We start from the raw sequence: 14,792 nt of genomic DNA, 5'->3' as shown, positions 1-14,792 counted from the left end.
AGCTATCAGCTACTGCTTTACATGGAGGTGAGTTTCACACTTCCACCACTATTTGCATGAAGAAAAGCTTCCTAACTTACAGTTATGGCCCCTTGTCCTCGACTCATTCCCAGCGGAAAACGCTTCTATCTACTCTATCAATTCCTTAGAAGACCCTAAACATGTAAAACAGATCATCATCACCCTAACCTTCTATATTCCAAGAAATACAACTCAAATCTCTCTTCGTAATCTAATCCTTGGATCCTTTCAATTTAATTTAATTCAAATTGCCTATAGTAAGTTTAATTGTAATCACCCCTTTCACAGCCCTGGCTCGGTGACCCTCATGAAATTTTCCAGACTGAAATTGGTAGATTGGGCAAGGGTGTCAGGGGAGCAAACCCAGAAATTGGATTTAAGATGAGACCTAAACCTTAATTGGCACCCAACACCGTGAAAATTCACTCCACATAGTGGCTTCAGTTTGTGACAACTTCAGATACACTGCAGAAAATCAACATGGTTCCTTTGACAGCACCTTTCAAACCTGTGACCTCTACCACCTAGAAGGACAAGAACAGCAGACCCAGGGGAACACCACCATCTGCAAGTCGCACGTCGATGGATCAAAATCCTGGAAATCTCTCCTGAGGGACATTGTGGGTATCCCTGCCGGTCAAGAAGTTGGCTCAACACTACCTTCTCTAGGGCAATTAGGAATGGACAATGGCCTTTGCCAGATAGGCTTGCACCCTGAAGAAATTTTAAAAATGGAGGAACAGCCATGAGAATATATACAGCACAGAGACAGGCCATACAGCACAAGCAGTCCATGCCAGATAGTGTTAATGCTCCACTCAAGCCTCCTCCCACCATTCAACATCCAAATCAACATTGTAACCATCTGTTCCTTTCAAAGAACATAGTAAATGGGAGCAGATGCTGTGCATTAGACCCGTCATTCAAACAGATCATGGTTGATCATTTACTTCTACGCTTTATTTATCCACTATCCCCACATCCCTTGATGTCATTAGTATCATGCTTTCTGTCATGAGCATTCTCACTAACTGAACTTCCACAGTCCTCTGGGGTAGAGAATTCCAAAGATCCACCACCCCCTGAGTGAATAAATTCCTCCTCGCCTCAATCTTAAATGGCCTGCCCCTTGTTCTGAGGCTCTCGCCTGTATGCTTCTCTACCTTCCCTTGAAATGCATTTATGATGTTTGTTTCAATCGCTCTCTGTGGCACCGAATTCCATGTTCTCGCCTTTTTGCGTAAAGAAGTTTCTCCTGAATTCCCTATTGGATGGGCGGCATGGTAGCACAGTGGTTAGCACTGTCGCTTCACAGCACTGGGGTCCCAGGTTCGATTACTAGCTTGGGTCACTCTGTGCGGAGTCTGCACGTTCTTCCCGTGTCTGCGTGGGTTTCCTCCAGGTGCTCCGGTTTCCTCCCACAAGTCTCGAAAGACGTGCTTGTTAGGTGAATTGGACATTCTAAATTCTCCCTCTGTGTACCCGAAGCGGCACCGGAGTGTGGCGACCAGGGGCTTTTCACAGTAACTTTATTGCAGTGTTGATGTAAGCCTACTTGTGACACCAATAAAGATTATTATTAAGAATTCTTTGTGACTGTACTGCTCCGATGGCATTCAGTTATGCTGTTCCCCACAAGAGGGAACATTCTCTCTATATCCACACTATCTTTCAGTATTTTAAAGACCTCTGTTAGGTCAACCCTCAACATTATTTGAAGAGAAAAGACACCCAGCCTGTCGATCCTTCCTTGATATACCCACACAATTCTGGTATCATCCTTGTAAATCTTCTCTGCACCCTCTCCAGTAGCTCTTTATCCTTTTAATAAAATGGTGAGCAGAACTGCGTGCAGTACTCGAAGTGTGCTCTAACCAAAGTTCGATGCAAGTTTAATGTAACTTCCCTACTTTTGAATTCGGTTCCTCTAGAAATAAAGCTTAAACTTGGTTTGCTATTTTTAAAATGGCCTTCGCAATCTGCAGTGCAATTTTTAAACAACCGGTGTACGCTGAGATCCCTTTGTTCCTCTATCCTAGCATGTCTTTCACCTTCCAAGTTATAAGAGACTGGCTACCTAAATGTACCACCTCACATTTATTCGTGCTGAACTTCCTTTGCCAATTATTTGCCCATTCTGAAAGTTTATTACTGTGCTCCTGTAAATTGTTGCAATCCTTTTCAGTATTGACTATCTCCTCCTAATTTAGTGTCAACTGCAAAGTTAGAAATTGTGTTTTCAATTCCAAAGTCCGCATGTTAATGTTTATTGTGAACAGCAGTGGTCTGAACACTGATCCTAGTGGAGCGCCACTCTTTCCCCCCGCCCCCCTTTCTGCCATTCTGAATAATCATTCTTTACTCCCACTCTTTGCTTTATGTCTTGAAACCAGCTCACAATCCATTTGTCACTTGTCCCCTGACTCCACATTCTCTGGCATTATTCATTAGTCTGTTATGGAACACCGAATCAAAGACCCTTTGAACATCCAGATAAACGACATCTACTGCATTACCACCATCTTCTACTCTTTGTTACCACCTCAAATAATTCAATAAGGTTGGTCAAGCCATATAGCCACCACCTGTTGTTATGTTGTGTGTTTTAAACCTGTTCCAATGAATACTTGGGGGCTGGTTTAGCACACTGGGCTAAATCGCTGGCTTTTAAAGCGGACCGAGGCAGGCCAGCAGCACAGTTCAATTCCCGTACCAGCCTCCCCGAACAGGCGTTGGAATGTGGCTTTTCACAGTAACTTCATTTGAAGTTTACTTGTGACAATAAGCGATTTTCATTTCATTTCTTTGTCGAAATCTTCACCCAGCTTTGGGAAATATTTGACCATTGTTGATTTGTTTTTATTTGGTGTGTGTATTGGAGGGTTTATTGGCTTTTTGTAAAGGAGGGAAGAGGGCAGATATTGCCTTTTTATTGGAGAATGTTAACTCATCAAACTAATTGCTGTTTCCGCAGGCGGCCGATGGATTTCTTTTTGTTGTGGGTTGTGACAGAGGAAAGATTCTTTTTGTGTCTGAATCGGTTTTCAAAATCCTCAACTACAGCCAGGTAAAGTTGCACAGCTATAAAGTGATTTGAGTCTTGCAATGGGTACAGGTCTCTTCAACATTGTAGCTCCGCTGACATGGTCTTCACTATACCGAGATGCTTGACGCCTGGCATGTAATGGAAATTGCAGGTGCAGTGAGGAAAGAACAGGGACACAGGATTTGACTGTTTGAAGAGATAGCAACAGCTTGTGCACAAGCAGCTGAATGGCCTTGCTTTGTTCTGTGGTTCTATTAATATAACATTTATAGCAATTAAATATATTTTCTCTAGTTGATACAATACAAGTCTCAAGTCGGATATAGTAGTGACTTAAACCATAAAAAATGTGTTCACATTTTGGGACATGGTTGAAGGTAATTAGCAAAGGAAGCGGGTGGAACGTGAGAACACACTGTCTGAAAGGGTGGAGTGCAAATTCAATAATAACTTTCAAAAGGCAATTAGATAGATACTTGGCAAGAAATGGGACTGTGGGACAGAGTAGGAGGAGTGGGACTAATGGATAAATCTTTCAAAGAGCTGGCAAACACACAATGAGCTAATTAGTGAGTAATTTGTTTTATTGAAAGTTTGAGATGATTACAAAACAAAATTGAGGTTGGAGTTTTTTTCAATCTTAAAGCTATGTCTTTTGTTGCTAAAATTACTTGTCTCTGTTATTACCACCCATGTTTTGAGTCAGAAGGTTTCAGTTTCAAGTCCTGCTCCAGGGATTAGAGTACAAAATGTAGACTGACACTTCCCAGTGCCTGCACTGAGGGAACGCTGCACTGTCGGCCCAGTACTAAGGGAGCACATGACTGCCACCTGGTCAGTACTGAAGGAGTACAGCATTGCTGGAGAAACAGTACTGAGTACTGAGGAAGCACTGCACTGTCAGAAGGTCAGTACTAAAGGAACACTGCAGTGTCTGAGGGTCAGTAGTGAGTTAAGACTGCACCGTCTGAGGGTCAGTACTGAGGAAGGACTGCACTGTTGGAGGGGTAGGACTGGGGAAGCGTTGCATTGTCAAGGGCCAGTATTGACCCTGGCCGGTTTAGGTCAGTTGGCTGGACAGCTGATTTGTGATGCAGAACAAGGCCAACAGGGTGGGTTCAATCTCCATACTGGCTGAGCTTATTCATGAAGGCCCTGCCTTCTTAACCTTGCCCATCACCTGAGGTATGGTGATCCTCCGGCTAAATCAGCTCTCCTCCTCAAAGGAGAAAGCAGACTTAGTCATCTGGGACTATGGTGACGTCACTTTACTTTACTGACTGAATGCTGCACTCTCTGAGGTGGTGTCTGTTGGATGAGGCTTTAAACTGTAGTCCATCTGCTTGCTGTCAGGTGGACCTAAAAGATCCCACGGCTACTATTAGAAGAAGATCCAGGGAAGTTCTGTCCGGTGTCCTGTCCAATATGTATCCCTCAAACCAACATAGATTCAAATGATTTGATCCATTATGATATTCTGGTTGTGGGAGCTTGCTGAGCACACATTGTCTGCGGTATATCCAACATTACAACAGTGACTGCATTTCAAAAGTCCTGCATGGATTGTAAATCGCTTTGTGGTGCCCTGAGATCATGAAAGGTCCTATATAATTTCTGTCTTTCAAAGGCGGGGCATTGCAGTTGGAATAATCCTGTTCTGATGCCGATGGGCATTTAAAACTGGCTAGCAACCAAAAAGATCAGGAATCCTGACTTAGTTACACTTTGCTAATCCAGGAATAACCTAATTAATTGCAGATTTTCTGCTGTTGTCTCTTCAGAGAGCAACTAGTTTTGCGCTGACTGGGAACGAACTGGGCAGTTTTCTGGTTGGCTCCAGGACAATGTAGAAGAACTCTTAGTCACTGACGTAGCTTCAACCTCTTGCCATGAATCATATATAGGATTGGCTGAGAGCGGTGCTTAGCCCAATTAAAGAAAAGAAAGACGTGGCACTTTCCACGGACACCAGATGCCCAAAGCACTTTACTGCCAATGTCATACTTCTGAAGTGTAGTCACTGTTGTAATGTGGGAAATGTGGCAGCCAATTCTCACACAGGAAGGCCCCATGAACAGCAATGTGATAATGGCCAGACAATCAGTTTTCATAGTGTTGATTGAGGGATGAATTACTCTGCTCCTCTTCAAAATGAATGGCATGTGATCTTTTACATGTACTCAAACGGCAGATGGGGCCTCATTCAGTCTCATCCTAAAAACAGAGCCTCTAGCAGTGCAGCGCTCCCTCATGCGCTCCCTCATTACTTCACTGGAGTATCAGCCTAGATTTGTGCTCCAGCCGTGGAGTGGGAATTGAACCAGGAACTTTGTGACTGAGGGGGGAGTGCTATCAACTTAGCCACAGTTGGCACAATTGGTGGGACCCGGGCCTTACTGAGTAACTCGTGGGCTCATACCCTCTAAGTCTAGCTTGAAGACTCTGGTGCAGGACCAAGTATAGATGGGAGCCTTGGTGCTGTCTGTTGGGGTGGAGTTGAAGATCCAGCTTTTCATATAAAAGTGGAGGAGCTCTCCTGGTGACCTGAGTGAAAATTCCCCCTTCAACTAACACCACCAAAAAGTCCCACACAGACTGATTTGTAGGCCTCCTTGCTGCTTGTGGAATCTTGCTGTGCACCAAAACCTTTGCAGCTAAATGCATTGAAATTGGATCTTTATTCGTTCTTGGCACGTGGGTGTCGCTGGCTGGGCCAGCATTTGTTGTCCATCCCTGAGGGTATTTAATGTCAACCACATTGCTGTGCGTCTGGAGTCAGAGGTAGGCCAGACCAGGCAAGGATGGCCGATTTCTTTCCCTAAAGGACATTAGTGAACCAGATGGATTTTTATGACAATCGACCATGGTTTTATGGTCATCGTGAGAATTCTAATTCCAAACTTTTAATTCAAATTTCACCATCTGCCATGGTGGGGTTTGAACCCAAGTCCCCAGAGCATTAGACTGGGTCTCTGGATTATTAGACCAGTGACAATGCCACTGCCTCCCCAGTGATCAGGTGAGATTGTGGAACTTTTGCGGATGTCCTGGAGATGCAACCATTTGGGATTGATTGTCAGTCTCTCTTTAAATGATCTTTTCCTGTGCTTCATTTGCAGACAGATCTGATTGGCCAGAGCTTGTTTGACTACCTCCATCCGAAGGACATTGCCAAAGTCAAAGAGCAACTCTCCTCATTCGACACGGCCCCAAGGGAGAGGCTTATCGATGCCAAAAGTAAGATCCTACTCATCCATAGTAACAGCAGCGACCATTAAGGCAGAATATAAAATAACAAAATAAAGTGAATGAAATGAAAATATTTCCATATTTTCCTAGTATTTGTTATTGTGGAGATATCATGGAGATATCAATGTGTCAAACAATCTGTACCATCAAGATTAATAATTTCTATAGTGTGCTTGAGGGGAATTCAAAGTGAATCTGTAGCTATCCCTTGTTTATCACTCCTAACGTGTTCCCAAAGAACAGTGCGTGCTAAACAAAAATCATTTTCCCATAAGAAACCATGGAATAAGGGTGGATTATGTTCCTGACCTGTAATTTTTACATTAAAACAATATTGGGTACCTTGAATCTACCTAGTCCAAACATCCTCTTACTAACTTGCCACTTCCCGCTTCCCTTCCTCCGCTCTCATGCACACCACAACCCTTGACCCTCCAACTCACCACCTCCCTCAATCTCCTGCTCGCTGCTTCCTGCCATCCACCCCCTCCTGTTCCCTCCCTCACTCTTGTTGCCCCTCTTGCAGTGAAAGCGCAGTAGAGCGGCGGCAATGAAGGGTTCAGGAGAGGGAAATGACCAGCAGGAGAGGGAAGAGGTGAGCAGCAGGTTTGGGAAAGGGAAGAGGCAGGCGGCATGTTCGGGGGAGGGAAGGGGAAAGTGAGGGGGAAAATGGGGCGGGCCGCCGGAGGGGAAGGCTGGGTGGGCCGCGGGAGGGGTAAGGCTCGGTGGGCCGTAGGAGGGACAAAGCGGGTATGGCCGCGGGAGGGGGAAAGCGGGGCGCGCCACTGGAGGGGAAAGTGGGGCGGGCCGCGCTGGTCAGTGCGCTAGCTGAAGTGAGTAGAACTCTGGAGTTGAGGTAAGTGTAGGAGTTTGGAAGAGGTGTGGAAGTTTCATGGAGTATATTCTGGACAGTTTCCGTGAATGATCTGTTGTGGGTCAACTAGAGATCTCAAAGTAAAATATTCCCTAAGAAGCAGTGATCATAACATGGTCGAATTTAGCATTCAGTTTGAGAATGAGAAACCTAGGTCAGAAACACGCATGCTACACTTAAATACGGGTAATTATGAAGGAATAAGGGTAGAATTGGCTGGAGTGGACTGGGAAAGGTGTTGAGCAGGAAAGCCAGTTGATCAGCAATGATAGATGTTTATGAAAATAGTTTCATGACACATTACAAGAAAAATATATCCCAGTAAGGAAGAAAGATTCTAGGAAGAGGATAAATCAGCCATGGTTAACCAAGGAAGTGAAGGATAGTTGTTATGACACCATGGCAAGTGCATGGTCAATTCCAGCCTCACTTGTCCAGGAGTCACAACACAAGTGAATTACCCAATAATTCTTCTAAAAAGGCTCAAAGTCTTTGGCCCTTAGCTGCCCAATAATTAGTCACCAGGTTTGTAAGTTGAAACACAATTACAGTTTATTTATAACAAGAATAAAGATTAAATATGCAGTAAATGTAACTGAATAGCAAGGGAACCTACTACCCCCTTTAACTGTCCAACCCTCTACCAACACACATGACAGACAAACGCAGGGGGTAAAAATTGAGGATGAAGGTCAAAAGATGCGAGTCTTTGTTTCAAACGATGGTTCCTTAACACGCTATCTTCACATCACGCTGGTTGATCAAAGCCTCTGGTTTACAGCTGGTGATGGTCTCCTTGCAGAGTCATTCATTCAGTATTCACAAGGAGCAGGCTTTCTTCTGGAGAGACACTAATAAACTGGGCCTTCAGCTTGAGGTTCACTCAGGCCTATTTCTTTCTTGGGACACTGGGCGGGATTCTCCCGTACCCGGCGGGGCGGGGGTCCCGGCGGGACGGAGTGGCGTGAACCACTCCAGCGCGGCCCGCCCCAAAGGTGCGGAATCCTTCGCACCTTCAGGGTTTAGGCCAGCGGCGGAGTGGTTTGTGTCCCGCCGGCCGGCGTGGAAGGCCTTTGGCGCCACGGCAGCCGGGGCCAAAGGAACTCCGCCGGCCGGCACGGGTCTGCGAATGCGCGGGTCCGTGCATGCGCGGCAGTGTCAACGGCTGCTGACGTCATCCCCGCGCATGTGCGGGGGGGGTTTCACCTATGTGTCAGCCATCTCTGAGGCTGACATGGCCGGTGCGTAGGAAAAGAGTGCCCCCACGGCACAGGCCCATCCGCGGATCGGTGGGCCCCGGTCACGGGCCAGGCCACTGTGGGGGCACCCCACCGGGGTCAGATCGCCCCCCCCCCCCCCCAAGGACCCCGGAGCCCGCCCGCGCCGCCAGGTCACGCCGGTAAGGGACCGAGTGTAATTTACGCCAGTGGGACTGGCAAAGAACCAGCGGGACTTCGGCCCATCGTGGGCCAGAGAATCGCCGGGGGGGGGGCTGCTGCGAGCGCCCGCCGACCGGTGGGGCGCGATTCCCACCCTGTATCTCACATCAAACCCTGCTTCCAGCTCATGCTTTGACAATAGTGCCCCTCCTTCCTGGAGAGAGAATCAGCCCTCAGTGACCTTCTGAAGAGAGATTAGCTGGCTGTTTTGAGAGAGAATTAATTAGAACCCTGCATCCAAGCTACAAAATCAAAAATGAAACCAAACTGGAACCTTGTGACTTTGAAACAATTCCAGTGGGATCTGATCCAATCACCACCTGTTACCGGGCAAAGCACAGCCTTTTGCGTCAATTCATTAGCCACCAGCCAAATCAATCAAACTGAGTCATCACTGATGTCACTCCGAGTCAGGCGAAAAGAGCACAGCCTTCTGGGTCTTCCTGTTTTAGTTAAAGGCTGCCTTAAAGCCACATGTCCACAAATCCATAGATCAAAATGCAATGGCAAAAGTTTTAAGAAAGGAAAATAAGGGAATAAACGGGAACACACAGGAAGGTCCCTTACATAGTATTATTAAACATTTGTGGCACAGATTAGTGCTTAACCAGAGGATTGGGGAAGTCTTAAAACCAACAAAAGATGACCAAACATAATAGAGGGTGAAGATTAACTATGAGGATAAGCTAAGCAGTAATATAAAGACACGCAGCAAGAGCTTCTTTAAACATATTTTAAAAAAAAGAAAGATGTCAAAGTGAGCATAGGCCCCTTAAAAATGATACTTGGAACCAGGAAATAGCAGAGGAGTTCAACAAATGTTTTGCGTCAGTCATCATGGTGGAAGACACTAATAACATTCCAAAAATAACAAATAATCAAAGGGGGAGGGGGGAGGGGGGAGAGAGAGCATCTTCCAAGAATCCTTAAATTCTGGAAAAGTCTTAGAGGTTTGGAAAACTGCCAATAACACCTTTTATTCAAAAAGGGAGACAAAAAACAAATCTGTAAGCCAGCTTGCTTACCTTCTACCATTGGGAAAATGTTAGAGTCCATTATAAAGGATGTAATAGCAGAGCATTTAGAAATGATTAATATAATCAAGACTATTCAGCATGATTCATAGAGGGGAAACCATGTCTGAAAAATTTATTAGAATTCTTTGAGGCGATAATGAGCAGGGTAGATGAAGGGAAACCAGTAGATGGAATGTACTTGAATTTCCCAAAAGCATTTAATAACGTACGACACAAAAGGCTACTTCATAATATGAGCCCATGGTGATGGAGGCATTTTATTAGCATTGATAGAGGATTGGATAACTGATAGAAGACAGAGAGGTGGGATATGAGGGGCATTTTCAGGATGGCAATTTGCAACCCGTAGCCTACTTCTGCTCCTTTTGTCTTATGGTGGGGAAAGCAGGAAGGCAGGGGAGGAGGGGGAAAGAAGTGGTGGGAGGGCCAGGGAAGGGGGGGGGGGGGGGGGGGGAGAAGTGGCAGGAGTTGGGGGAGAGGGGGAAAAGCCATGGGAGGGCCGGGGATTGTGGGTCGGAAAGGGAAGCAATGAGCGAAGTGGTGATTTTAAAAAAAAAAAGAAAAGAAAATGTCAGAGAGCATGCACTGTATCTGTGCCAGGATGAAAACCGACGAAGCACTATTCTGGTACCTTCTCTAATTTACAAATCATGCTAAAATGAAAAAGCTTTATTTGAACTATAAAAGAGGGATGCCTGTCATATTTCAGTGAACAATCTATGAAAGCCTATGGAGCCCAAGGGGGATGGGAAGACAGAGCCCTGTTTCATCCAATTAGAGAGATTTCTCTTGCGTAATAGTATTCTGGGACCCAGTCTATGGATAATTTGAGATGTGATGTGCTTTGGGAGGAACAGATAATGGTTCCGAAAGCTCTTCCACCAGTGGAGGTTTTCCTCACCATATATCTGGATCTGTTGTAGACTCATTGATCAGGGATTGATCACTATGATTAGTCAACAACTTCATTGTTGTGGATCACGGGACTATCAGGATGGTGGAAGGAGATCTGATGAAAAATCATCAACCTAGAATCACAGAATTTACAGTGCAGAAGGAGGCCATTCGACCCATAAGAGTCTACACCAGCCCTTGGAAAGAGCACCCTACTTAAGCCCACACTTCCATCCTATCCCAATAATCCAGTAACCCCAGCTAACCTTTTTTTTGGACACTAAGGGCAATTTAGCACGGGCAATCCATCTAACAAGCACATCTTTCAGGACTTATGGGAGGAAAACGGAGCACCAGGAGAAACCCCACGCAGACACTGGGAGAACGTGCAGACTCCGCACAGACAGTGACCCAAGCCGGGAATCGAACCTGGGACCCTGGAGCTGTGAAGCAACAGTGCTAACCACTGTGCTACCGTGCCGCCCATGAAACATTAATTTTGTTGCACTCTCCACAGATGCTGCCAGACTTGCCGTGTTTTTCTAGCATTTTTGTTTTTGCTTCATCATTTCCGCATCCACAATATTTTGCTTTTGTAGATGGAAGGTGAACTGGATGGTCTTTTTTTGTGTCTCAATTCCTCTATCCCTTCTCAATTTTATTATTGTGTAAATTGGTTTTGATCATTTTTCAAACAGTTGTGGGTTAATGTGAGCTGTGGATCTGTCCTTGCAGTGAATGGTTAAAGTTACATTCATTTCTACGTTCTTTTGATGTCCTGCCTTGTTCTCTGTGGTCAGCTGGTTTGCCGGTTAAGACGGACATAACCCCAGGACCATCCAGACTGTGTTCGGGGGCACGACGCTCCTTCTTCTGTCGGATGAAATGTAACAGGCCGTTGGTCAAGTTAGAGGAGAAGGACTTTACATCAAACTGCTCCAAGAAGAAAGGTACGGTAGCACATTTTGTTTAAGCTTCACTTTTCTCTCAGGAAATCAACTTGCAGGTGCAGCGATGAATTAGAAGGTAAATTGGCTTTGTTGTTAAGGGGAAGGAGTAGGGAAATCTTGCTGCAATTATATAGGCCACGGTGAGACTGCTCGTGGGCTACTGTGTATTGTTTCAGTTTTCTTTACATCAGAAAGGATGTTTGGATAGTGTAGTTGAAACAGGCAAACAGTATTGGGGCAGGTGACCAAAAGCTTGATCAAAAAGGTAGATTTTCGGGAGCACCTGTAAGGAAGAGAGGACTAGGGAGACGGGAAGTCTAGGGAGGGAGATGCCGAGTTCAGGGTAATTGAAGGGACTGCCCCCATAATAAGAGAGATTAAAATTGGGAATGTGCAAGAAAACCAGAACTGGAGGCACTCTGATAACTCTGACAGTTGTAGGGCTGGAGGAGGTTAGAGATGGGGCCAGGTGGAGAGATTTGAAGACAAGGGTGGGATACGGGCAGTTTTGGATGACCTGAAGTTTATGGAGGGAGGGTGAGACACCGACCAGGAGTTGTTGGAATAAAGTCTGAAGATAAAGGCATGGATGAAGGTTTCAGCAGCAGTTGAGCTGAGGGGGGGTTCTTGGTGATGAAGCAAATGTGGGGAATTTTAACTAAGATCGGTTGCATGGGAACTAGCTTCCCAATGGTACCTCATTAAAGCACTTATTGTGGACCAAGAGGTTATTACTCCATTGGGGTGACATTACAGCTGACCCTGGCCCTCATCTAGTGTCTACAAACACACACAAACCAGTTGTATTATCTCCAGTGCTGTCCCAGTTGAGACTACACAGATTGGTCACAATTGGATGGTTTTCACCTAATTTCATTGATTCCCAAGGTTGTTGTTGACAAGGCCAGATTTGATTACTCATCCCCTAGTTGCCCTAAGAAAGTGGGGGTGATGGTGATGGGCCTTCCTGATAAACCGTAGCAATTTGATACAACTGAGTATTCTGCTGGGCTACATCAGAAATGAGCAGATTGTTGTGTCTGGAGTTACCTATTGGTCCTGACCATGTAAGGATGTTCGGTCTCTTTGCTCAAAGGACGCTGGTGAACTAGTTGAGTTTTTGACAGCTTTGTGGCCACTCTCAGCAGTGCCAGTTTTGAAGTTCCAGTTTTATTTTAAGACCAAATTCAAATTCCACAAGTGCCGTGAGTGGGATTTGAGGTTGCGTGCAAAAGGACAACGCGTCCAGGCCTCGAGATTGCAAGTTCAGTAACACAACCACTGTGCTACTCTATTCATTTAAAAAATTTACTTCCTTCCAGTTATCGTGTTGAGGGCGTGGAACACGGAATATTCTTGTGTGGTTTGATCCCTCCCTAGCTCTGCAACATCCCAAAGTGCTACAACTCTCTGAGATCCCTGCGCTCCTCGAATTCTGGCCTCTTGCTCATTCCCTATTTTCACCTCTGTGCTTTTGGTGTCCATACCTGAAGCTGCAGAGTCCTTTTAGCTCTGAAATTCCTCACTAAAATTATTTGCCTCTTTCTCCTTTAAGATGCACCTGAACGCTGACCACATTGACAAAGCCTTTGGTCACTTGCCCTAATATTCCCTTTATGTAGCTCAGTGTTTTATTTACAGGACCTGTGAAGGGCCTTGGGACTTTTCATAATTACGTTTAAAAGTGCTATGTAATTGCAAGTTATTGTCGAATGTTTGCGCGCAGGCTAGGCACAATCTCAAACTGTAACAAATGTAGGCTCGACATTGAGATGTCCACCCTGCTTATGTTTTGCAGCTGACCGCAAGAGCTTCTGCACCATTCACAGCAGTGGCTACCTGAAGAGCTGGTCACCCACCAAGATGGGATTGGATGAAGACAACGAGCCTGACAACGAAGGCTGCAACCTAAGCTGCCTCGTCGCCATTGGGCGTTTGCATCCTCACATTGTCCCGCAGCCGATCAGCGGTGAGATCCGAGTAAAATCAACGGAGTACGTTTCCCGACACGCAATGGATGGGAAATTTGTGTTCGTGGACCAAAGGTGCGAAATATGTTAAAACCCAACATTCAAAATTGTGAGGGTTTTTGATGGAGTAGACTAGGAGGAACTATAGGGGGTAAGGTGGGAAGTTGGCTAGGGGAAGGCGGAATTAGGTATTGAGTCGGATGATTAGCCATGATCATAATGAATGGTGGGGCAGACTCAAAGGGCTGAATGGCCTACTCCTATTTTCCAAGTTTCTCTGGTTCCAATGAAACCACTGGAATAAAATAACTAGTCTAAGTAATGGTGACCATAAAACTTTTGGATTGTGACTAAAGCCTCACTAGTTCACTAATATCTTTTAGGGAAGGAAATCTGTCGCCCTTACCCGGTCTAGCGTAGATGTGACTCCATTTCTGCAGCGATGTGGTTGACTTTCAGCTGCCCTCTGAAATAGCCCAGCAAAACACTCAGTTCTATTGCAAAGGTGATGAACGGGCAATAAATGCTGACCTTGCCAGTGAAGCCCACACCCCATGATTAAATTTGAAAAGAACCTGCTTCCACTGGCAGCAGGTTTGTATCCAGAGGAGACAGATTTCCGATAATTGGCACAAGAATCTGACGGCGAGATGAGAATTTTTTTTTCACGTGGCACGCTGTGATCTGGAATGCACTGACTGAAAGGACGGTGGAAACAGATTCCATAATAACTTTCAAAAGCAAATTGAATTTATACTTGAAAAGGAGAAATATTCAGGGTTGTGTGGCAAGAGCTGGGGATGTGGGTCCAACCAGATAAGTCTATCAATAAAACAGCAGGGTAAATGGGTGAAATAGCTCGCGTTGTAGAGTTCAACGAGTATTTTGCGTTTATACCCATGGTGTGGAGACGTATGTCAGTCTTCATGACTGACTGAGTGCCATTTTCTTTCTGTTTCCAGGGCAACAGTGATTCTGGGATATTTGCCACAGGAGCTGCTTGGGACTTCGTGTTATGAATACTTCCATCAAGATGATATCATGCATCTTGCAGAATGTCACCGCCAAGGCAAGGACAACTGCTCTTTGACAGATTTCCAATGTCATGGAATGAAGGAAGGATAGACGCACACCTCCTCTTGCATCCACCTGACCGGGGCAAATTGGTGGGGTGAGGGTCACAGTTTAACCTTTCATCCAAAAAAACGGCACCTCCGACAATGTAGTATTCCCTCAGTACTGCAACGGGATTGCACGCCTAAAATGTTTGTGTTCAAGTGGAATTTGAACCCACAACCTCCTGACCTGGGCA

The 14,792-nt window shown here is 45.5% G+C and overlaps 1 protein-coding gene across 7 annotated transcripts in view; it reads left to right on the top strand.

The window, feature by feature from the left end:
* Window positions 1-14,792, top strand: part of LOC119971796 (aryl hydrocarbon receptor nuclear translocator-like protein 1) — a 94,571-nt gene that overhangs the window by 47,851 nt on the left and 31,928 nt on the right. For all 7 annotated transcript variants that reach the window (XM_038807937.1, XM_038807933.1, XM_038807935.1 and 4 more), the window contains 5 exons: window positions 2,996-3,088; window positions 6,187-6,304; window positions 11,361-11,510; window positions 13,309-13,555; window positions 14,443-14,549. In XM_038807937.1, the coding sequence (XP_038663865.1) occupies window positions 2,996-3,088; window positions 6,187-6,304; window positions 11,361-11,510; window positions 13,309-13,555; window positions 14,443-14,549 (715 nt within the window). The remainder of the gene's footprint in view (window positions 1-2,995; window positions 3,089-6,186; window positions 6,305-11,360; window positions 11,511-13,308; window positions 13,556-14,442; window positions 14,550-14,792) is intronic.

Source organism: Scyliorhinus canicula, chromosome 9, assembly GCF_902713615.1.
Source record: "Scyliorhinus canicula chromosome 9, sScyCan1.1, whole genome shotgun sequence".
NCBI lineage: Eukaryota > Metazoa > Chordata > Chondrichthyes > Carcharhiniformes > Scyliorhinidae > Scyliorhinus > Scyliorhinus canicula.
This window is presented reverse-complemented; position numbering and strand designations above follow the sequence as displayed.